This window comes from Accipiter gentilis, chromosome 7, assembly GCF_929443795.1.
Source record: "Accipiter gentilis chromosome 7, bAccGen1.1, whole genome shotgun sequence".
Classification (NCBI taxonomy): Eukaryota; Metazoa; Chordata; class Aves; order Accipitriformes; family Accipitridae; genus Astur; species Astur gentilis.
In genome coordinates, this window is record NC_064886.1 from 32,465,227 (window position 1) to 32,488,974 (window position 23,748).

At 36.0% G+C, this 23,748-nt stretch overlaps 1 protein-coding gene across 1 annotated transcript in view; it reads left to right on the forward strand.

Annotated features, from left to right (window-relative positions):
* Positions 1-20,716, forward strand: part of TDRD12 (tudor domain containing 12) — a 37,818-nt gene extending 17,102 nt beyond the window's left edge. Inside the window, 17 exon segments of the mRNA XM_049804648.1 lie at positions 964-1,155; positions 2,797-2,925; positions 4,733-4,850; positions 5,717-5,850; positions 5,945-6,168; positions 6,932-7,031; positions 9,048-9,235; positions 9,566-9,776; positions 10,308-10,400; positions 12,664-12,833; positions 16,870-16,946; positions 16,949-16,963; positions 17,972-18,029; positions 19,685-19,798; positions 19,884-20,037; positions 20,118-20,184; positions 20,544-20,716. Coding sequence (XP_049660605.1) covers positions 964-1,155; positions 2,797-2,925; positions 4,733-4,850; positions 5,717-5,850; positions 5,945-6,168; positions 6,932-7,031; positions 9,048-9,235; positions 9,566-9,776; positions 10,308-10,400; positions 12,664-12,833; positions 16,870-16,946; positions 16,949-16,963; positions 17,972-18,029; positions 19,685-19,798; positions 19,884-20,037; positions 20,118-20,184; positions 20,544-20,629 — 2,130 coding nt within the window. The 3' untranslated portion in view covers positions 20,630-20,716.
* The last annotated feature ends 3,032 nt before the right edge of the window (positions 20,717-23,748 follow it).

Sequence of the window (23,748 nt, forward strand, 5' to 3'; positions counted from 1 at the left end):
AATTAGATGAAATGTCATCCTTATCCAGTGGGGCATTTTTTCTTTCTGTTTAGGCTGTTCTCTCTGTTGTGTTCCTGTACTACTTGAGCTGGAGTGCAGGTATACCATATGAAGATTGTGGAAAGGTAGTTTGTGCATGTATCTGCTGTTTTTGTAGGGTCTTCTCAGCTTCTCAGAAATGTCAGTCTTGAACAGAAAGGAGAAGAGATGTTCTTTCAGATTGGAGTGATCATTTGGTAATGTTTGGATTATCGCAGCTCTTCTAAAGCATTGTGTTACAGAAATGTTATATTCTTAAAAACATTGCTGCTGTGGGTAAGTTTAGTGCCAGGTTGAGAGATCTTTCAGAATTGTGCCAGAATCCTGGAATACTTATTAGTATGGTAGTGCTTTGCCAGAAATCCTGATATTGTTCCACAGCTGGACTGCTTGTAACTTATGTAAGGTGATGTCATCAGGAATATATTTTTTTAGTGATTTTTAATTTTTTAATAAATTATTTCATGGCGCACACACACCCCCTTGTTTTTTGTTTTTTTTGGTAAATTACTGTATTGGCAGGTTGAGCTTATCTTCAGCTTATCTCCTAGTTTTTGCTGACTGCCTCTGACCTCTTGGATCTACTTTTGTCTAGGCTCAGTATTTTTCAGATTTGAACAGATCCTTTTCCTGAGATTTCCATCTTCTCTGGGCAGAATGCTGTGTTAATGATCCTGTGTGCCTGCACCTGCCATTCCTTCATGTTGTCCTGTTTCTTTCTTCTTGCTTCAGAAGTCATTCAAATAATAGGATAAAAGTGCAAGAACCAAACAAACACTTCATGTGGGGATTTGAAATTTGTGTTTTGCTGTGGTGGTGGTTTTGCCACTGGAAAAAACAGTGTGCTGAAACAGTATACTTTTCTTTGCTGTACATACTTACTGGAATAGGATAAGAGGATAGAAAAATTTTTGTTCTCTATAGGTTTTTACCATATTAGATTGCTACAAGAAAGCCATTATTAGTGAAGAGTGGGAGTATTCACCACATCAGATCATTGCTGTTGGAATTCGTTGGAATAAACATATACCACGCCTGATAAAGGAGTTCATGAATGATCCTTACATTGTGATAACAGCTATGGAAGAAGCTTCCATCTATGGAAATGTGCAACAGGTAACAATTTGGGTATGATGTCATTCTTTGTTTACTAAGGTATTTTGCTGTTTGTACTGATCAAGGTCAGTGTATGTGGGTGCTTATTGTTTATTTTAAGTGGGCAACTCGGACTGTCCAGGTGCACCTCCCATGTATGAACTGAGGTGACTCATAGAAGACCTGTACAAGTGAATCGCTGAACAAGCTGAAGGTCTTTTACCTTGCTTTGTAGGACTGAGGTGAAGATATTCCCTCAAGTATTTCATTGTTAGTACAAATGAATCTGAATTATGTGAAGTATTTGCAAATGGTACAGTTTGTGACCAGAATTTTATCAGAATGTTTTTGCAACTGTTAATTGTGAATGGCAGAACTACAAGGTAAGTTGTCCCAAGGCAGAGCTAGTAAAATACTTGTTTTACTGCTGTGTACCACACAATACAGAACTTAATTTGGCCTAAAATTTCCAGAAAGTTACTGTGTGTTCTTAGGTGTCTTCTCATTTAATTTCCAGTCAATGTAGTGTAGCCCTTAAGAACAAGACAAAATGTTGTACATATGAATGAATTCTTCTGTGTCTCAAACTGTAACAACTTGGGGATTGAGAATGTTGGGAAGTCTCTAATACCGGACATTGTGAGCATGGCATGAAACTGAAAAAACACCACTTTTTGTAAGAAGTCTCATTAATAGTTTGACAGGACTGAACATGTCAGTGTTTTGATGCTTTAGTTATTAAGGGTATTTCAGGTGGTGCAGTATGCTTTTGGAGTGCAAAGCTTTTTTAGTGGTACTTGAAAATGCCAAGCTTAAAGATTGATAAATCGCCTAAAGTTAAATGAATGAAAAATCTCAATGTGGGATTTTGATTGTGATGGATTTTTAATTATGCTTCTGGGAGCTGTCCTAAATGCATACCTTTTGTGCAAGTTGTATCCTTCGTAAGTTTAACACAAGACCTACCACTTACTTGAGCCACCATTTACTGAATTCTGTTTGGTATTATATAGCAATGCTTAGTGCTTACTAAAAGAAGAATTTTATAGTTGTCCTGGTTTCAGCTGGAATAAAGTTAATTTTCTTCTTAGCGGCTGGTATAGTGCTGTGTTTTGGATTTTGGATGAGAAAAATTTTGGTAACACACTGATGTTTTAGTTGTTGCTAAGCAGTGTTTATATTAAGTCAAGGACTTTTCAGCTTTTCATATGTCCTGCCAGTGGAGGCTGGGAGTGCACAAGAAGCTGGGAGGGGACACAGCCAGGACAGCTGACCCGAATGAGCCAAAGGGGTATTCCATATCATGTTATGTCATGCCCAGTATATAAACTGGGGGGAGTTGGGGGGGCGGGGAGGGGGTACCACGGCTCGGGGATTGGCTAGGCATCAGTCAGTGGGTGGTGAACAACTGTATTGTGCATCACTTGTTTTATGTATTCTATTATTATTTTATTTTCCCTTCATTTTTTGTCTCATAAAACTGTCTTTATCTCAACCCATGAGTTTTACTTTTTTCCTGATTCTCTCCCTCATCCTATGGCAGAGTGGGGGCAGTGCATGAGCAGCTGCGTGGGGCTTATTTGCTGGCTGGGGTTAAAACATGACAATAGTGAAATGTGTATAGATTACGTGAATTATCAGCCCTCTTGTATCTGCTTCTAGGTCGTGCAGCCTTGCATGGACAGTGAGAGAACTGCTGTGTTACTTAAAATACTGGATTTTACCCACAATAATCTTCAGAAGGTGCTGGTATTCACTAATTCAGTAAATGAAGTAGAAATGATTCATAAGGTAAGAAGGTATTTAAATTTACATAGATAAGTGCTTTTTAATTGTTAAGTTATAACAAACTGAAATATCTTGGCTTCTGAGAGCAAAAAAGCATGAATTTGGAAGTTAATTATTTCTGCTAAAAATAGCCCTAATCCTGCCCTTCTGCCAACTAGGAGATAAGCCGAAGTGACAGGAATGTCTGGCATAGAATGCATTCATCACTAAATTCTTAGGTATGTTCTGTGTGTCAGATTGGAACTTTGAGTTGAATCAAACTCACTTTTTTCCAGCGGAAGTTCTGTTAAGTTTTTTTTATATTATTTTTTACAATTTCCAGGAGTGGTATGGGGAGAAAAAACTTAAGCCACTGTGTTAAGAAGTTCTATTCTGTTGCTTTCTACTCTGGACTAGTTGAAATTGTAAAAGGCCATTTCTCTGATGTGAAAGAAACATTTTCTGTCATCCTGTGAAAGTCTGTTAGAATTTAGTTAGGCTTCACGTCATAAGACATGGAGGGATGATAGCATGATTAATATATATTTTCTTAAAAACTGGCATAAAGCTGCTTCAAAGTTACCTGCAATAGAACGTGCTCCCATTCCCCACCTTTTTTGTGGAATTGTATACTCAGCACTTCAGAGGTAGAGACTAAGGAGGAGTTTTCCTGCAGTAGTTCTTTCTTCAGATACTATAGCAATGAATATATGTAACAACATAGCAATAGAGAAATCTCAACTGTATTTTCATTGTCTCTTTGCTGGTCCTCCAACAGTGTGAAGTAAGAGGAGTGCAATCTGATTTGACTGGGAAGCAGTTCTGTTAACCTTGGATAGGGTGATGGTGATAATGCTGCTAAAGGGGGCAAGCTATGAGGATATTAGAATTAAAACCTTCAGCAATAGCTTAAAGGATGGGATAGCAAGAGGATATGTGGCTGGATTGTTCAGATGTCATAGGAAGAGATATGTCAGTCCTGAAATGTAGGAATGTATTCCCTTCCAGAAGCTGGAATAGATCCAGTGATGTTTAGAGTATTCTTCTTATGTAAATGTTAGTGTATCTGGAATGTTTAATCTTTGACGATTGTTAATGGAAGCAAATCTGTTTTTGTCTTGTGACTTTCTAACATGTTTTCCTTTAATATTTGAGGGTTAATTTCTTCAAGCATATCACAACCAACCCCACCACCAGTTAAAGAGTATTGATGCTAAAGAAGTATTGAGGGTGTTTATAGTAATCCTTGTGTACACCAGCTTCAAATATCTTAAATGGTCTACAAAAATATTTTAAAGTGTTAACTTAGTTCATTAGATGTGCCAGTTTACCAAATAACCAAGGGTTTTGTAGTGATTAATCTGTGAACGTTGAAACTGACAAATACGTAAAGCCTTTTGAGAATACTACATTCATGCAAGTTAAATATGGGTAGATCAGTGAGGCGGTGCTTTTTCTGAGAGACTGAAATGTGAGCCTGCATGTTGTTAGATGATAGAATCCACTTAAAATAGAGGGGACACCTTAATCGTGGGGAAAAGCTTCAAGTGGAATGTGTACTTTCTTAAATGTTGGTTTAATGTATTAATTCATAGGAGCCTGAGCTTTATTAGCTTTCTTTTTACATGGGAAATTAATAAGCTTAATCTCCATAATCTCTATCTTTTTTTTTTAATATATATATGTAAGCAACCTAAATTTCATTAACTCCTTCGCTTGGCTCCTTTGACGGTAGCTAAGATATGGTAGATACTAATAAACTCTACTAAATAGTTTATCTTATTAGAGCAGTTGTTGCTGTATTGGAAGAACATACAACTTTGTCATCCAGGTACTGAAGAGCAACTCAATATTTTCCTTGAAAATACATGAAAAGAGTGAGTGTAGTCTCAAGTATATCATAGAGCAATGGACAAAAAAGTATAGTTCTGGCACTCATGTTGTCTTAGGTGAGTATTTTCTCTTTGTCTGCTTGTGATTATGTCTTCTTGGTGACTCATGTTCTACACTAAATACTTACACTAAGTTATGTCATCACTTCCACATGGTCAGTTCCTTATGAATTCTTTTTAGTTATCCCTTTACTTATTAGTGCTACAGCTAGTCTTTTGTTGTTGTTGTTCCTGGGTCCCAGGGTTAACTGCTGCGAGGAAAAACCTTACTTATTAGAGGGAACATAAAGGAGGTTTGGCATTTTTTTGATGCATTAGTTAAAAGAACTGCTAGTACTTTCAGAGAATTTCCATAATTTCACAATTCTCTCCTACTACAGAAGATATTTTAATTTTGAAATAATTTAGAAACTCCAAAGACTTGTTGTTGTAATCATTTCCCTTACATTCTGGTAGAATTTTATTTTTCAAGTTATTTGCAGTAGCAAAGAGTCTTACCCAGTTTCAAACTTAATTTTTTCCATTTTGTATTTCAAAAGCAAAAAGATTGACTTAAGTACTTCTACTTTGTAGGTTAATACAAAGGTGTTAGCATTCCTGCATTACTTGAAGTGGTTTCTGTCGTACTGTTGTGAAGCACTTGGCTGTGGGCAATTCTTTTTATTCCATGATGCTGATATGAGATATAGAATTATGCTAGACAATTAGAAACTTAACATGAAATGCTGTTTCTACCATACAGTTATGAAGCATATTGACTGAAGAAATACAATGTCTTATGTAAGTGTATTGGGAAAAGACCTTTTTCTTCATTCTTAAGTTAATGGATGGGGAGAAGGAAACAGCCATTGCTAATGTGATGTGATACTTCACGTGCTTGAAGTATTACAGTTATCTTATGTGTGTATAAAACATGTGCTTAGTTTTAACAGATGACTGCATGCAGTCTTTGAGAATTACAGATGCAACTTGCGTGATACACTTCAGTTTTCCTTCTCCAGGAGTCTTTGGTCAACGTCTACACAGCATGTCTGACAACTTCTGTAATGTGATAAAGGTTTGAGTAAATCTTTAACAGGTTAATACTACATTTGGTTATTAAGTGGTGGATACATAAAAGCTTTTAAAAAAAATATTTTTTTTTTCTTTAGGATTCTTCTGTAGATCAGCAATATACAAAGGCAAGGTCAGTCATTCTCCTAACAGAAAACAACAATGCATGTCATGCACTTGGGATCCTGCACTATTTGCAGCATGCAGAAGCTGAAATTCCACCAGAACTGCATGATTTTACGGCCAAGATGCTAGAAGCTGAGGAAGATAAGAAATTTTCAAGGCCACTGTGTGCCTATCTTAAAATGTTTGGGACTTGCAAGTAAGGAAATACCAAGTTTAATTGACACCTGTACTAACACAGGAAGGCATTATATGCCCTGAATGATGACTGCTTCTACCCTTAATGAATTTTCCTGTTGGATACTTTTATTCAAACCAGGTTTTGATCATGGTTTTTTGGTTTTGATTTTTTTTTGGTCAGTGTTGCATCTGTTTCACTCTTAGGTACTTTTATGAAAACACAAATATTAATATTGTTATGGAGACCAATCATACACAGTCTGACATAGTAGCATAATTCTTTATTAACCCCTACACAGATGTACTTGAGGGAACTTTAAGCCATTGTTTTGATTAGCATTCTAACTATAATTGCACAAGGCTTGTGCTTTACTCTCTCCCCTGTCGTCTCCTTTCCTCCAGAGTGGGTAAGTAGATGATGACTTCTCTGAGCTCTGTGTAACTGGATTGTAAGTAGTGCTTGAAGGAGAAAGCTAAAGTATTCTCAGGTACGACTTCTAGTGTAGATAACTTCTTGCAAGTAACAAAAAATTCAATGTTAGTGTTTGTTTTACTCTGAAACAAGTTTTCTGGTGTGTTTTGTTTTGTTGTACAAACTTTTCCACCAAGAGCTTTTTGGCCATTTCTGTCTAACCCCCAGAGTCATTGGTGCTATTTGAGACAGAGATTGAATATTGAGGGCTGATGAAATTTGAGTGCTTAAAGCTGTTTTAAGTCACATCAAAATAGTTTACAACTGAAAACAAAGAGCTGTCTTCTAAAACTGTTTTCTTAATGTGTAGGAGTAGAACAGTGTGTCCAGATCGTCATCAAATTAATCTACAAACAGATGTGTGCCAGAATATACCAGATAAAATTATACAGACACCTGGATGTGTGACAGTAAGTTGTTATTATTTACTTTGGTTTTGGGTAACAATAAGACAGGTCTGAAATAGCTACTTAGCATATTACTTATTTTTTGTATTACATAAATATTACTGTAGTATGCATACTATATCTCTTGGATGTTTGTTATTTTTTAGCTTTTTTCCTTTCTCCCTTGCATAAATAAGTGTGCCAGATTTTTCCCTTAATCCTTAGCTTGAACTGAAGTTGTTTTGCAGGTGATTCTGAGTTTGCCTGAGATTGTCTTCTGCACTGAAGATTCCTGTTCCATGGGAAGAGGGCTTAGGTTCTGTTTATTCCTTTCCTCTATAAATTGAGACCATATACCAAAATTAACAAAGGTTAAAGTTCCTATAAACTTTAATTATATTTATTGTAGAGGAAACATAAATTAATCTTTTGGAGTGAAGAGAAGTTGCAGTGGAAGATGACGCATGTTTTGTTGGAAGTGAGGATTTTTTCTTAGCTGATGTGTTCACACAAACTTGCTGAAAAATGAGCATATTCTTGCCTTTGTCATTTGAAACTAGTATTTTCATTTGCAGTATCCACAGAAAATGGGATACACCTCTACCCTTATCTTCTAGATGGAACAGTTATGTCCTACTCTAAGATGTCAGAGCTTTTTGAAAACCATTGTGATATAGAATACTGTTCTAAATGGATTTTTTTAAATAGTTTCACAATCATGAAACATTCATGGTTATTGGGTTGACTTTGCTATGGTGTTTCTTCACATCCCAGTAACAGTTTGTATCTCCAGCTCTCTTCACCTGACTCTTCAGTCTCTTCTATACTGGAGTGTCTTCCTGTATAGCAGTATTGTACAGTCTGTCTTGTCTCCTTGCTGGACAATGATTGCTGGGGACAAGTGTTTAGATGTTGGTGCTTCCTTCCAAAGTTAGCACTTAGGTCTAAGAAGTGCTGGATGCCTTACATTCGGATGAGCTGCTTCTGCCTTCTTCCTGTCCTGTCTTTTGCAGAATTCAGGTGCCTTCAGGTCATGCAGTTAATGGGTGTTATCCATTCCCAAAAATCATAGGTTGTTAGAATAGAAAATAAGGAGAACTGGGTGGATTCTTTGGTGTTACTCCACTTCTGCCTAATAAATAAGCTTTTGTTGGTAGGTATGAGTTCAGACCTTTTGACAACCTTACATGTATCTGGTTTTGGTGCTGGATGGATTTTCTGGATATAGTGGACAGATTTCATGACACTCTTGTTAGAAACTTGCAGTTATCTGGGGTGCACTCAAGACAGCAGTTGTGGCCTCTTAGATTTCCTCATCTACTTCTGCTGGCTGCAGAGCCTGGGTGTCTGTTCTGCAAATCAGTTACCACTTTAAGTATTCACTTCCTGTTTTTTTGTTTGGAACCCCATCTAATGGTTCCTTCCTTTAAGTACCTCAAGTTGTATTGTGCTTTTTTAGGATTTTTTTAAGTGGAAATTACCTTTCTGGTCCTCTTACTACCACGTCTGGCCTCATGCACGCAGCTGTATCTTAATATTTCTGCCTGGCATGACCCTTTGGATGGAATGGACCCAGTCCTTTATGCATTGGTGTTGATAGTAGTATATTCATAGTTTTTCATTTAAGTAATTTGAGTGCAAAAAGAGTGAAGGCCTCGTCTTTCCTCAGTCAGTTCTTCTAAAATTTGCTTTAAGTTGGAGAACACAAATGGTGTGAAATGTCTTAGTGGTTAGTGGCTTGGCAGGTGATAGTATAGTTAACTGTTTGTTCATTTCAGTGGAATACCACCAACTGAGACCTAACAGTTCTTGCTCTATAAATTTCTGTCCACTGTTAACTGGACAATGGGTGGTTAGTATTATTCATAAGATTATGAACAATATAATAACTCATAATCTTCTGAAATGTGTGTATGTAGCAGCATCTGTTACCTCTTTGGGCTGGAAAGAGGGAGGTGATCTTGAATTTGAAAACTTATATTTCATTAATTTAAGAAATCATCCGGTCCTCCTTTTTTCAGATGTACTTTATGCTTTCAGATACTGCCTCTCCACATTGTAAATGCAACAAACTACTTTGGTCGAATAGTAGATAAACAAAAGGACCAGTATACAATTCTTGCTGAAGAAATTAATGAGTATTTTAAGAAACCTAGCAATAAAATTTCTGTTAAAAACGTGGAGAAGCTGGCATTTTATGGATTATGTGAGAAAACACTTTTTCACAGGTAAAAATATTGGGGTTTTTATATTATTCATGTGTACTTTTTAATGCAAAGTAATTTAAAACTTTCACTGTTTAGTTAAAAAAAGTCAACCCGCCCCCAAAAACAGCAAAAAAATCTCTGCTTTTCCAATCATTCTTTAAAAAGCTATCACCTTTTACTCTCTTTAAGTTACCAAATGGAAAACAGAATGACTACCCATATGCACACACAGATCGATATTTTGGTATGAAAATGCCTTTTTTAAACTACTCTTGTTTAAAGAAGAAAAAAACCTACTTACAACTGATTATATGAATAATAATTCTGTGTTTCTCCTCCTACTGTATGAAGGGTTCAGGTACTAGAGATTTCTCCAAAAGAAGAGGAAAATTTGTTCTTTAACGTCAAAATTAAATACATAGATGAAGGCAGAACAAGTCAAGTTCAGAGCTATCAGCTGCTTCACTTACCTGCAGAGTTTCAGTGTCTGCCACCTCAGGCTGTGGAATTTGTAGTTTGTAGAGTGAAACCCATTGATAATGAAATTGAATGGAACCCAAAGGTAATATCTACCAGGTTTCGCATGGTATTTCCTTTATGTTCTTGAATTTCTCTCTGTGTGTTATTTTCTACAAGATGACAGTTATGAACTGCAAACTTAGTTATCAAATTCATTGATTATTAGTAATACCAATAAATACCTGCTATTGGGCCAAGTTCTAAGAAGTCAGATTTCTTGGTTTTGTACAAAATAAAGTGAAATTTATGGGATTTTCTTCTCTGATTTAAATGGCTTCTTCGAGAACAAGTTATTGCTGCCTTTGAATCTGTGGGGAGTAACAGGGGAAGGTTAACCTTTGTAAATTGACCTGTGTTTGAGTATTCTTCCATTAAGGAAGCTCCTTCCTTAAAGGCTAATACTATTTTATCCTACAGTAAAGTTTGAGTATTTCACTAGTTTACTCAAAACTGGTTTTATTTATTGAATACCCTTTTCATTGTTAAGATCAGGAGATTGTTTCATTATAATTAAAGTAACTGTAAAGTTATGTTGGTATACGTATCAAGTGCAGTGAAAACTTGTTTTTCCTAGGTAACTCATTATATTCATCACAAAATTAAAGGAAAACTACATGAAGCAAAAATAGTACATACCTTAGGAAATACAGCTTGGGTTGACCCCATGGTAGGTATAGAATTGTAGCATTACAAAATATTTGTATCTAAACTCCTTTACAACAAGAGCACCTATTCTTCTCTTTCCTTCTGTCCATTCCTATTTTAATTTAATTTTACATGGTATTCACATAGTACTGTTGGCTATTTTACTGTGATGGTGTCTGAATACTGCAACAGGTTGCTCAGAGGCTGTAGTCTCCATCCTGAGAGATACTCAGAAGTAATCAGGACATGGTCCTAGGCAGCTGACTCTAGGTGACCCTGCTTGAGCAAGGGGGTTGAACAAGATGACCTGTAGAGGTCCCTTCCAACCTCAATTGTTCTGTGATATATCTGTCTTGTGTATATATACATATATATGTACATCTTGTGTGTGTTTGTGTGTGTATATATATACTTGTATATTGGTGGAATACATGACTAAGACTCGAACTTTAAATCTGGAGAGCTGAACGTGCCCCAGTAACAGAGCACCAAATTAATTATAAATGTAATCCAGACTATTCCACAAAGGTCATAACAAAAGTATATTTTGGAAGTACTAGCTTTTAGGGCTTTGTCTCATAAAATCAATTCGGTAGTTCCTCACACATTCGTCTGAAAGAATGAAACTTTAATCCTCCAAGATTGCTGATACCTAAGATCTCTTGTACTAGACTTAATTTATTCTGTTCATATTTCTAAATATATGTTGTCTTTTATGGTTCTTGCACTAGTTTAGAGTTAGTTTTAGTCTAAATTTTTCTGCAAATTAAAAAACACTTTCAAGCTTTTTTTTCCCCCCTCAGAAGAAGAATGGGTGCTCTTGTTCTTGGACTTTTTTTTTTTTTTTTTTTTACAATTTTACTTATGCTAACATCTAGAAGACTTCTCGGTCTTGCAGAGTCTTAATGTGTAGTGTTGTGCGTTTTTCTTCATAAACTGAATTTCTTTGTGTCAGCATTCAAAAGAGGACCTGTAACCATCAGTTGGGTATGAAGGCTGTCATTCTGACCTTTCAGATTAGTAAGATTTTTTTTTTTTTTTTTTTTTTTTGCACCTTCTCATTGTAGTAATCTCAGACATGTGATGACACTGCTTTAATAACCGGTGTTCTTAGAGTTGATATTTTTTTTAGGTTTTCCTGAAATTAAAATGTTGCAGTTGGTGCCACGTTTCTGTTGTTCTGTCATTTTCCCTGGCCTGTAAGAAAGGCAGTACTGGCCTGGACCAAGCATTCCTGTTGGTAGTGCTGACTGGAAAGGGGGTAGCTAGGGAAAAGTTAAAATATGTCATCTATGCGAAGATGTTTCCTCAAAGTATTCTCCTGTTTTCCCAAAACTTTGCAGGTCGGAGATTGCCTTAGGGCTGTGTTTTATTTGAAAGGAGATTTTTTTGAAAGGCAGGAATCTATTCTGATAGTTACATCAAAGGACAAAAAATCAGGTGTCTTTTTAAGCCTTTACTAACAGTATGAACAAGCTAGTTGCATTTTTATGATGTCTGTTAAGAAATAACTTCATTTTATGAGCAAGGAGTTCTGTGAAGAATTGTTATCAAAGGTAGCTCACAAGTTGAGGGGTTTGTGGGGGTTGTTTTGGTTTTGGTGGTTTTGGTTTTTTATGATCTGGACAAGTTCATCAGAAGGGTCTCCCTATACCTCAGGATTGTGATGTGCCTCTTGTGGCTGCTTGGTCCTGCCACAAAGTACAGTTATTCCTGTGTTTTGGAATGTGTCATGCTATGTTTTCCATCTGATCGTTCAGTCAGCTGAAAAACAAAGTGGAAAGAGAAATGATCTGGAAGTAACTCTCATTAGTAGCTTCCTTTCCTATATGGTATATCTCAACCTTTCTCCAATTTCTATGCTTTTGGTTTTGTTTAGGTTTTGGGTTTTTTTTACCATGCACACCACTGCCCCTCCCTGCCCCAGCAGGTTTTTTTTTGTTATTTGGGTCTAGAAGTTATTCTCGCTATATGGTTTTGATTTGCTATGATTTTGGCTGTAATTTGTGTAATCAAGGCTAGGATTGTTTACTTCATTGCTGTCTTGGTTCTGTTAAATGGAACCAGCTACTAGTTACTTGAGCCATTATCACAACAAAGAAGGTGGTGATACTTTGAAAACAATTAAACATGGTTAGGCTCCTGTTTGAGGATCAGAGAAAATTAATTGCTTAGAGGTATAAATAAATTGTGGTGTTTAAAGTTTTACTTAAAGAACAGCTTAGAGTTGGGGGAGAGACCATTTATGAACTATGGTTTCCATTTAGTATGTTTTATAATTCAAGGTCCGGGTTACCAGGCTTTCAGATTTGAAGATGTCGGTCAACGAATACAACATTCGATCTGAGATTTTGTCTACGGGTCTGGGAACTGATAATCCAGAACATATAACACAACTTCAGAAGTTGTGCGGACACATAAAAGTGTTAGATGATGTAAAGAACTTGGAGCCTTTGTAAGTGTTTACAAATTTTTTTCAGCATATACTTTACTAAGAAAAAAATTCTATTACTTAATTTTAACTGATATTTTCATGATTAATATTACTGAATGTGATTCTCAGAGATAGTAGTGTTTGTGATATGTCTGCTTTCCTTTAACTATTCATTACCCACATAACCATCATGGAAAGAAAAATACCAATTCTAGGAAATTTAACTAGTATTTGTAGATAGTCAAGTTTATCATAAAACTGTGTAGTCTGAATTAAAATTCTATTATCTTTTATTATGATCAATGGCTTTCTTGAATGCTTACCAGTCAGTACAGTAGAGCATACTATTGGTGTTTGTACAACTGCAGAGTTCAAGCTGGAAAAGGTAAACAGTTTACTTTAAAAGGATTAGGGTCATACATCTAATGAGTATGACTAGATGATGGTTTTTGCAGTAACAGCACTGTACAGTTGGGGCTTTTTTTCCTTGCCTTGTAAACTTTTAGAACTGAGTAAATTTGTATGTGGTGAAAGGGCATATCTCATTGTGGTCTGTTCTGGATCCTAGGACCCTTAGTTTAAAATGCTTATGAGCAAGACATCTGTAGCTTTTTTGTTCTGGCCTTTGTGTGGCACCTTGTTCAGGAGTTTCTTTAGCCACTTATGGCTCTCCAGTTTGGACAGCCATCATTGAAAATATAATTTAAATGCTGTTGTCTGACCAACAAAGTTTTTTTTAATATTTACAAGGAAGAGGGAAATCTCAAATATTTTCTTTCAGGGAATAAATACTGCTTCATAAACAAAAAAAGATCCTGGAATACCAGCATGGGCACTGAATGTGTTGTCTTAGGGTTGGGCAAGTTAATTAAGGCTGCTGTTTCTGTGATTTAGCCAGTCAGCAAGATGAGGAAGCCTAATCTCCTCCATAGTCCGCTTTCATCTTAAATTGAAGTTCCTGCATTTCTGTCTAGAACTGTACCAGAGTTTAATCCTAACAAAAGGATTTGGTTTTTCCCATATTTTGTTCAACCTTAAAAATCAGTATTTGAGAACAGTGTTTGCACTGTTGATGCTTGGAAGGCTTTTTTTCAGGTTTTATTCCTTATAGAGGAGACTCAGGCTTTGAGGTTTCTGCTACCTCAGGCCCGATATTTTTGAATTTATTTCTTCTTTCATGCTGTTACTGAACAGGAAGGTTGGTAACTTCCTAATGGTCACCAGAGCATGTAAAGCCAGAGACCAGACAACTTGATTGTGGTGCTGTGCGCGACAGTTCCATCTCAAATGTCTGTAATGAATGCAACTGCATGGATTACTCTTACTAGATTCACGAAGCCTGATACTACTGCTGAAACATTCAGAACTGACTGCAGTCTTTTTTAGTAAGGTACTTGTTAAAGGGGACCGAAAGAGCTCCCCTAAGGTGAAATTGACTGAGTAACTCCACTTCTGTTTTTTGCAAGAATATCTTCTCCCTCTTATACAATATGCTTCGTTACATGTTGATTATGCAGATTTCAGATGCTTCATTGCAGATTTAAATTTTATAAAAGAAATTTACGCTTCTTAGTTTGTGGCACATCACTTTGCTTTCCCTTAATCTGTGCTAGTTCAACAAGCATTCTGTATTACTCTGTTTTTGTCTAGGATTTATGTGTGCAATGTGGTAGTCTCTTACCAATTGTCCTTCATGGCTATGAGTATGGCTCATTACTTAACAGGTACCTGTAATACTTATATCCTGTTTTACTCTGGTCATGATAATTGCATCAAAGAATGCTGCTGCCCAGTAAAAGATTTTCTAAAATAACACAAAGATAAAGAATTCTTTTCATGCTATTTTGAAAACAGTCATTTCTCTCTGAACTACTTGGTGAGCTGCCTATGTTGCAGAACTCCTCCTGACATCAGCAGCCCAAATCCCCTCCCATTAGTTCATCAAGCAGCACTCAGTATAGTGGGTAAGCTTTCTGTTCTTTTGGCTCAGCCATTCACTTCAACTATATGTCCTTGCTAGAGAGTGCTGTTCTCTCTGTAACTGTTCCTTGATCTCCCTCTTCTTAGTTCCAAAGCCAACAAGATTCTTCAGTTAATTAAATGCATGTAGTTTGTCATGTGCAGTGCAAGGATCTTACCTCTGTGACCAGAATGAAAGTGGTGTTCTACTTTCTCACAGATATTAAGTCTTCTAGACCAGCAGACCTTATCATATGTAGGCTGCACAGCCTTTCAGGCAAGCTTGGCACAATTTTGCATGTTGTAAACAGCACTTGTCAGCAAGATCAAGTTCAGTTTTAATAGCCTTAACAAACATTTTTATCCTGGGAAGAAAATGGCTCACATCTTTATTTCCAAGGTGACATGGTCTATGGATATAAGCAGTATCCTTGCTTTGGGATAATCCGTCACTTATGAATAAAGCCATTCTGTCTCTGGGCCTTCTCTCCAAACTTTTTTTATGATAATGGAGGAGGTCGTGGCCCATCTCTAATGCATAGGCAGCTCTCTAATTTACTACCTTGTTGACTGTTCAACAGATGCACAATCAAAGCAGTAGATCCTTTAGTCTCTTTACATGATCTTTGGATATTGTCCCATGAAGACTTGACAAATACTCCAGTCACTTCTGATTAATGGTGTTTCAGAAACACAGGCTGTCTTTCATTCCAAGTGTTTCCACAGTTGGAGAGGTACTAGGCCTAGGTTGATAAGTGGGGTTTTTGGCAGGAGTATCTTCTACTTGTTGCAGAAGATGCAGTTACATGTTAGTTGTGTCAATTTTGGGTGCTTCATTGCAGACTCCACGTACAAGGCTTTTGTCTAACTTTATTTGCCCAGTTTTCAGCCTCTTACCAGCCTGGTGAGGCACCTTCTTGCCTGATGGCTGTTTTTAGGGTTTCTGTGTGGCATGTGAGTAATTAAACATTTCTGTATAACTTTGGGTGCTTTAGTGTAAGATTAGACTCTCTCAGACTTTGGCTTTCCAAAGCTATTCAGTAAATCATATGAGACCCTTTTAAAAAAAGTGTGTGATTCCTTCAAGTATATAGCTCAGAAATAGTTTCTAAAAAATACTCTAAGTTGAACTTGCTGTGCTGTATTTTACCTAGCCTCAAAGAATTGTTTAGTCAAAATTACTCAGAAAAGCTGACAAGCATTTTTTTAAAGTTGGAAGTGGTTAAAGTTATCTCTTGTTCAAGATGAAAATTACTTTAATCTTACTAATTTACCTCCAAAGTAATTAAGATAAGCCGTGTCAGTTCTGAATAAAGATGACTGCACAGGTATTTAATACTGAATCTACAATATGAATTAATTTAAAAGTTAGTATTTATTTCTGCAGACTGAAACGTTAGGTGATGGCTGACTAGACTGGTTTCAGTCCTCTTAATGCCACTAGGTGTTTGGAGGTAATGGAAGAAAGTATTTTTCCATTGAACAGATGACTTACTGTTCCAATATTATGCAGTGCTGTGTTCTTTTAAGTAATATTCTGACAGACTTCCGAGGCTGTTGCAGAACAGAGGGTCGTGGTGCCTATCTCTGAGCTCTCAAGTAGTTGCAGTGTTTCCTGAATCTTGAGTCCAGCTAGTGAAGCCCCTAGCTGTACAGCTGGAAAACCAGAGGTCTCTTAATAGGTGCAGAACTTTGAGTATTCTGAAATTTTTACTTTTTCCAAGTCAAAATTAAATACAACCAAAAAGCTCCCAGCCCTACTGGAATCCTTTGTGAAAGGGAATAATTTTCCTGCTAGGTCTATCACACACAGTAAGGCAAATAGATTTTTGTGATTCAAAGGAAATGCTGGTACCATCAGAATTTTAAATGTTCTCCTAACTTGGATTTCTGTATAAATGCTTCTTACTGAGTTACTGAAGTTCAGTAAGCCTGTGGTGAGATTTATGGTTTGCCAGAAGTGCATTTTATTATATTTTTTGTATATATTAGAAAGAAAAACTTAACTTCAAAAGAATTTCCAACTATGGTTTAGAATCCTTTAAATATTAAACATATTTAAACCCTTTCTTTTAAAAATGTCTTTTTCTGTGTTCAGAAGCATAAAGGAGGATACAGCTGGTCCAAAGAATGTGTCCAATCCACAGAATATGTCAATACAAGAAAATTCTACTGAAAGGATCATCGGTGTGGTAAACCTTCTCATTATTTCCAAAAATTTTAAAAACCTAATTAAATTTAACTGCTTAAATGTCAACCTAAAAGTCACTTCACCAAATGCAGACTTCTCTGAGTGTACAGAATAGCACCATATAGCTAATGTTTACAATAAGCCATCAATACCTTGTAGTTAGCAGCCTGGAGATGCTGCGAGAGTAAGCCCTGTTAATATAGCTGTATTACTATTTGGGAAATATTTTGTCCCTCAGACTCGGAATTGTTTGGCTCTGAATGGAATGTGTGAGCAGAAAATATCTTCTGTGGAGAGGTTGAGCATTTTCCTGTCAAAGGCCATAAGGTTTAAGGAGGTTGAAATCTTGAAATATCAAGTAAATAACAGCATTGTTCTCTGGGAGGTTTTTTTTTCCTTTTTAATCTAATGCTCAAGGATGTGGTGTTTAGTCAGTAGAAGCTTAAAAACACATGGCTCTGTCTGTCATAGAAGGGGGACAGAGAATGATCTAGTAGCAGCTGGCATGTGAGTTTGGAGCAATGAAAGCTGAGTGATTAAAAAGTTTCAGCAGACAGAAGTCAAATAAGATCCTGGAGTGCTTATCATAGAAGGCTTTCTTTCCTGGTGTAGTAGAGTGACTGTACTGCCGTGTTTCAAGCTGTGATGGTAACATCAATATTAGTTGTTTCATCCCTGAAACGCTTAGTCAATTTCTAAAGTGACATGTTTCAGGTTTCAGATAAATAATGTCTTGAAACCTTTACCTGACCTTGGAAAACTGCATTTTTTTGATGTTTTTTTTTTTTCATTTTCTCATACCAACTATAATATTCTTTTCAGTTGCATTATTAACTTTATTAAATCTTTCCAAATAGGAAGTACCTAATATAAATGCCAAATACAATCTTGCAGTAGTAATTTGATTGCTAGCAAGTTATTTTTATGATGGTACTGGGGTATTCTGGAAGTATCTGGTTTCTATAGTATAGGTAAGTATAAAATATCTTTCTGGATTTCTTACTTTTAGATGGTGTTGTAGCTCAAACTAAGGAAACAGAAGAGTCCACCCTGCATCAGCATATACGGTACAAAAATTCAGAGTGATTTGTTTCCATGCTTGCTTCTTAATGTGAACTGCCAAACAGGGCAATCATCCTTACTGAGATTGTCTGTTTTGTGAGTAATTAGGTATAATACAGATGGAAGTATTTGGTTACATCAGTGTTGAGCTTGAGAGATTACTCTTCCTGTTAGATATATATGTATACACATCATCTTGTAAATTCCTCAATTTAAATTGGTCTTTTGCTTACTCCTGGAAGTTAATACTACCTTTGAAATTATGTACATAATTTTTTATTAGACACCATAGTACTGGGAAGTGAATGAAAACACACACTTTTTCAGCTCAGTCCATGGATATAAACTCTGACTTGCACTTGTCTGGATTATGTTTTAACCAAAGACTGTCCTAGTTTGAGGTCTAAATTGTAATTCCTACCCTTCTGTCTCTGTGCATAGGTATTTAATGAGGTGAATCAGTATTGTGTCTCTCCCCTTAATGTGATTCTGTTCTTAAAAAGAAAAAAAAAGAGATCTGGTTTTATTCTGAGAATGTGTCTGCAACACAAAATTGTGGCCCATTTCCTTTTTTTTTTTTGGTTTTTGGTGTGGTGGTGGTGGGTGGGTGGTGGTGATAGGTTTTTGTTTGTTTGAAACTGTATTAATTATCCTTACTCCTTTGCGGATAGGACAATTTCTGTTGATAAATAATTTGAGAAGCATGCAGTGGAAATGAATGCTAGGTTTGGTTTTGATTATGAATATGCTGAGGGACATCTTAGGTGCGGTTTGTGGGCAAAGTCAACAGATAGTAGATCCTGAGAAGTTTTTTAATTTCTTACACACTTTGAGACTAGGCAGTGCTTCTCTTTTGGTAGCTCATTCTTTTTCTTCTACCTATTAATGCTAGTTATGGGTGACTAACACTTTCTTGTGCAAGTACCGGAAGTATTTTGTATTTAGCATATTGGAAAAGTTCTTAGTAGGGTGATTGAGTCCATATTTATCTCCTTCTGCAGCTTGGCTAGCACAGATTAAGATCCTCTCCATTATGTAATACATGTTGAGGTATGGTTTAGCAGTTAAGTTAGTGAGGGTTTGGATATGACTGAGGGTACGATAAGGGGACTAACCTGAGTGAATGGATATTTTAGTCTGCTAATAGGATTTATCTTTCACTGGTTAAAACCTTTCAGCATTTTGGGTTAAGTTTGTGGAATAAGTGGTTGAAAAATCTTGATGAGAAATGTGTATTTGTGTCTGTGATCAATTGAAAAGTTTACTTTGTCTTTCAGAGGTTGGTCTTGCTACTGTTACCTTTTCCTTTGTCATTTCAAGATTAGGCTATGATAGCATCCTTAAACGAGGCAGTAAGTTTGATTCCTTTAGATATCAAAGTTAATGGAGTGTGTCTCCCCACTTGAACTAGTAGATGGGCTCCCCCAAAGACTGAGATTGCAGTGCTTTTGTAGCAAGTTTGGCTGATGTCCTATCATGTGCTTTCCTGACACTGCTATTCAGTGTTAAATTATCACAATTGAGTACACTTACAGATGCTGAAACTTAGCTGGTTGTTTGTAACCTAATGGGAAAATTCTGACTGTATGTGAGACTGCTTGTCTAAAACTCAGTTGTTTTCTATTTTGGAATAAATCCAATTAAACCTCCTTTATTTTAGCTTCCATCCAGAAATAAAGTGGTTTCAAAATGAAGAGACTGTTACCATGAAGGTAAAAATAGCAAGTGTAGCTGACTGTAAATGTGAGTTCTCTAAAGAGAAGGTGGTTTTCAGGTAGGTTTAAGAAATTTAAGTATAATAAACAAAACATTTGACTGTCAGCTTGCATTTAACTTTTTTAAACTTTTTTATAATGTAGTGCTTGTTCAGGAGACAAACTTTATTTGGCTGACATGGAGCTGCATCAATATATACTTGCAGAAAAGTCTACATGTGTGATTAAAGATAAAGAGGCTATTATTGTTCTTGTGAAAGAGAAAAAAGGAGCATGGTGCAAATTACTGAAGAACAAGGTGAAGTGGAAATTAATTTGAGAGTTACTGAATTCACTGTGCGTCAGTGCAGGTATTTCAAATAATGTTTTTGTCAACAGAATCCTCACGTCTCTCTTGATTTTGAACACTGGGAAGATTTGGAAGATAAAAGCCCTTTTCCAGTTGGTAAGGAATGAATGAATCAGTATTTATAATGCATAAAATTATTAGCATCCTTATTTTTGCATAGGCTATATTTAAAACAGTTGTTTATTTCAGAAATGTGTCACTTAGCTAGCTTGCTCAAATTCTCTGAAAATACATGAGAGGACCTCCAATAGTGAACTGGAGGCAGTAGGGTATTTTTCTCTCACAATAGCACAGATAAAAACAGCTTGAAGTAGTTTTTTAGTGTTTTGGTCTGGTTTGTAGTCTAAAGTGTGGGGTGTTGTCTTGGTTTAGATTTTCTTAATACTACTACATATTTGTTCTGAAGCTCTTGTTTTTTCTTGCTTTATAAATGTTACTTTGCTAATTACTTCTAGGTACTAAAAAACTGTATTGCCCTGCTGCAGTAATGGAAGAATTAGTTGAGTCCTCAGAAGACAGTGAAACAGAAAGTGATGAGTAATTTGTAGACAGATCTTTTTCCTCTGATAAGAATTATGCTTCAAAATAGTGTCTCTTGCATGAGTTTTTTCCACTAAAATTGATGAAACTAAACACTTAGGTTGCAGAACTGTCCTTAATTTTAGGAAGAAAATAGCAAACCAACTCCTTAGCTTTGGGCTCTGACAATCTGAAGAAATCCTCCGTAGAAGAACATTGTGTATGTTTTCCGGTGCCTTCACTTTAAAATTGTTGGCTTTAATGATGATGTGCATATATGTATGTGTGCTCTCCAAACACATCTAAAGATTTAAACTTGGGTTATGAAATAGTTGAATTCATTAGTGATTACAGAGCTTCTAGTTTACTTTATCTGAGGGAATTTGGTGTGTTAGGAATAGTTAGTAATTTTTGAAGTTTCCCAAATCCTAATGATCGGTCGGTTGTTTCTACCATACCCTTTGCATTCACACAGTATCAGTTTGTTGGCAATCATGACATTTGTCAATTCTGCATCAAGAAATGATGCCTCAACTCCAGTGGCAATTCTTTTCACTAGATTGGGAACATGTTGACTTGGTATGAAATACCGTACAGTGCAGCTCACTGTAGTAACTAACTGCTGTACAGCTTTTGTGGAACGAGCACTGTGATAGTAGATTCGGTATTTGTTTTCAGTTTGACGTTTTCACTTTTCATGAATGCTCTTATTTCATTACCTCTCATTTCATGTATCTAAAACTTTTCTTGTTTGCAAATGAACAATAAAATTTTGTCTGTTTAGCACTAAGGCTTTGCCTTTTAATATACCACCTTCCAGTAAATAATTTTTTGCTGTTAGATTTGTGCACATCCAGAACATTTTGCAGCGAAATAGTGATGTAAAACATAATAAATTAATCTGGTATCGATCTCTTTGCATATGTAAATTTTAAAACACGTTAGTTTCCTCAACATAACTATATGGTTATTTAGAATAGAGATGAGACTTTACAGATTTATTTTAAGAAGCCTAAAATATTGTTGTATTCTTGACTAGGAAGAATATACTTGCTCATTGGGGATTATTCTTTCAAGGAACATTGGGATGCCTTTACTTCAAGAATGGGAGGAGGACTGTATTAATATGTTTACACTGGCAGTTACAGGTTTTCTAGTATTAGCATATAATAAAGCTGTTTTTTCTGACTATATTGCTGATACCAGTGGAAAACTGCCATGTGACAGAAACAGTTGTAATTGTTGATGTATGGCTGAAAAATGTAGTGCTGTTGGGAACCTGAATACAACTGAGCTTACATATAACTTTCACTTGGGTACAGGTACTTGCAAAGCTATAACAATTGTAAAAGTACTTAAGGAAATAGCTAATGTAACTGTATTTTGGTCTTGTTCTGCATTATGATGCAAAGAGATGACTGTCAAATCACCTAATTAGAAAAAAAAAAAGTGATGAGGCAGGATTTTTTCCTTTGCGTGTTTTGTTCTTTGACTTGTCTGATATCTAAATATAATGTAAGGTGATTTTTCTGCTGGTAGATAAATCTAGTGGGTTATTTAATAGACATAAATTACCTGTAATTTTTGTTTGAAAAATAAGACTCCTTGTATGAGGTAGAAGCAAAAGCTAGTTTTAGTCATAATGTTCTTACCAGCTGCTGAGAGCCAGTCTATAAAGAACAGTGTAAAAAAACCCGTAGCAGTACATTCCAAGAATATTCTTTTGGCCTCAAGCAATTTTTGATCAGGATCTTCATGAGGAAGATGTTTTCTGTGGACTTAATTGAATTAGTTCAGTTGAATTTTGGAACATATGTAAACTTCTAACGTTTCTCCTGCACTAAGGAATTCCGTAGTCAAACAACGTATTTTGTGAACACATATTTTTTTCTGTGTCTTGAAGCCATCCCTGCTCTGTCTGCTTGAAATCCTGTACCCTCTGTAGTTGGAACAGATAGCTTGCTTTTCCTGTTTTCTTGTCACTTTATGACTCTGCCCATGAACCTTTGTCATGATATTTCCCCTCATCCCCAATCAGGTGTCTCCATTTCAGCCTTCAAAATTGTAGATATTCATTCCTCATACAAGTTTTGTGTTCCTTTGGTCTTCCCTGAACCTTATGGTTCTTCTGTTTGAAGTGATGTTTTTAGCAAGTGGAGTAGAGGAACAGCAGTTTTAATAGTGTGACTGGGACAAAACACTGTGGCAAGTAGGCACTTTATATGTAATGACATAATTACAATTTTGTTTTGTTCTCCATTGCCTTCCTTAGTCACTCTTAACCCTCTTTTTGCTTTTGTTTTACCCTGATTGCACATAAAACTGGTATTTTCATGGATATGACAATAATGACAAAATCTTCTTCAAATGAATCGGAACCCATTGTTTTTATATGCAACTTTTGGTATTGGTTTTCCATGTAGGAAGATCCAAAATGAAATTGAATAGGAGCTTAAGTTTTATTTATTTCTTTGTAGCTGCAGGATGATAGAAATAGCTTCTTTAGTTGAATTTGCTAGGCTAGAGTTAGTATGGACTTGGGATCTTAAGCCAGTTGCCTAATAGTCTTGTGTTATTTATTTAGGATGAATGTGCTTGGAAGTTGTTGAGAGGACTTGTGCTTTCAGTATAAACAGTCGTTCTCAAATTAATCACTTTAAAATATTGACAAGTGACTTGCTAAAAATCCTTTCTTTATCCATTTGCACAGAGGGAATAGTAAAGAATGTTACCTAGAATCCGTAAGTTTCTTGGGCAGGAAAAAGGAAAAGCTGCTTACATCTATATGTTAATGTAATCTATATGTTAATGTAGTATCTATTTTTCATATTTTATTTTCATCACCTACCAAATGGAGTGTTTCTAGGGTGATGAAGTTATCTCTGTAAAGTCACATTCATGATGAGGGTAATTTTTGTGGCATTTATTCACTGTTCTATAACTTGGGTGGTGTTGGAAAAAATGGATTCCTGAGAAACTAACCTTTAATTGATTCTTGTTTTAATTAAAAAAAAAATAAAAAAATCAACCTCTTCTTTTCCTGTCAGCTGTGCTTTCCATTTTTACTTGATTTCCACTTCCTCAGTCCTTCAGTTTTTTGATAGCTAGCGTTTGGTCTGAGAAACTGAGAATGGGTTAGTC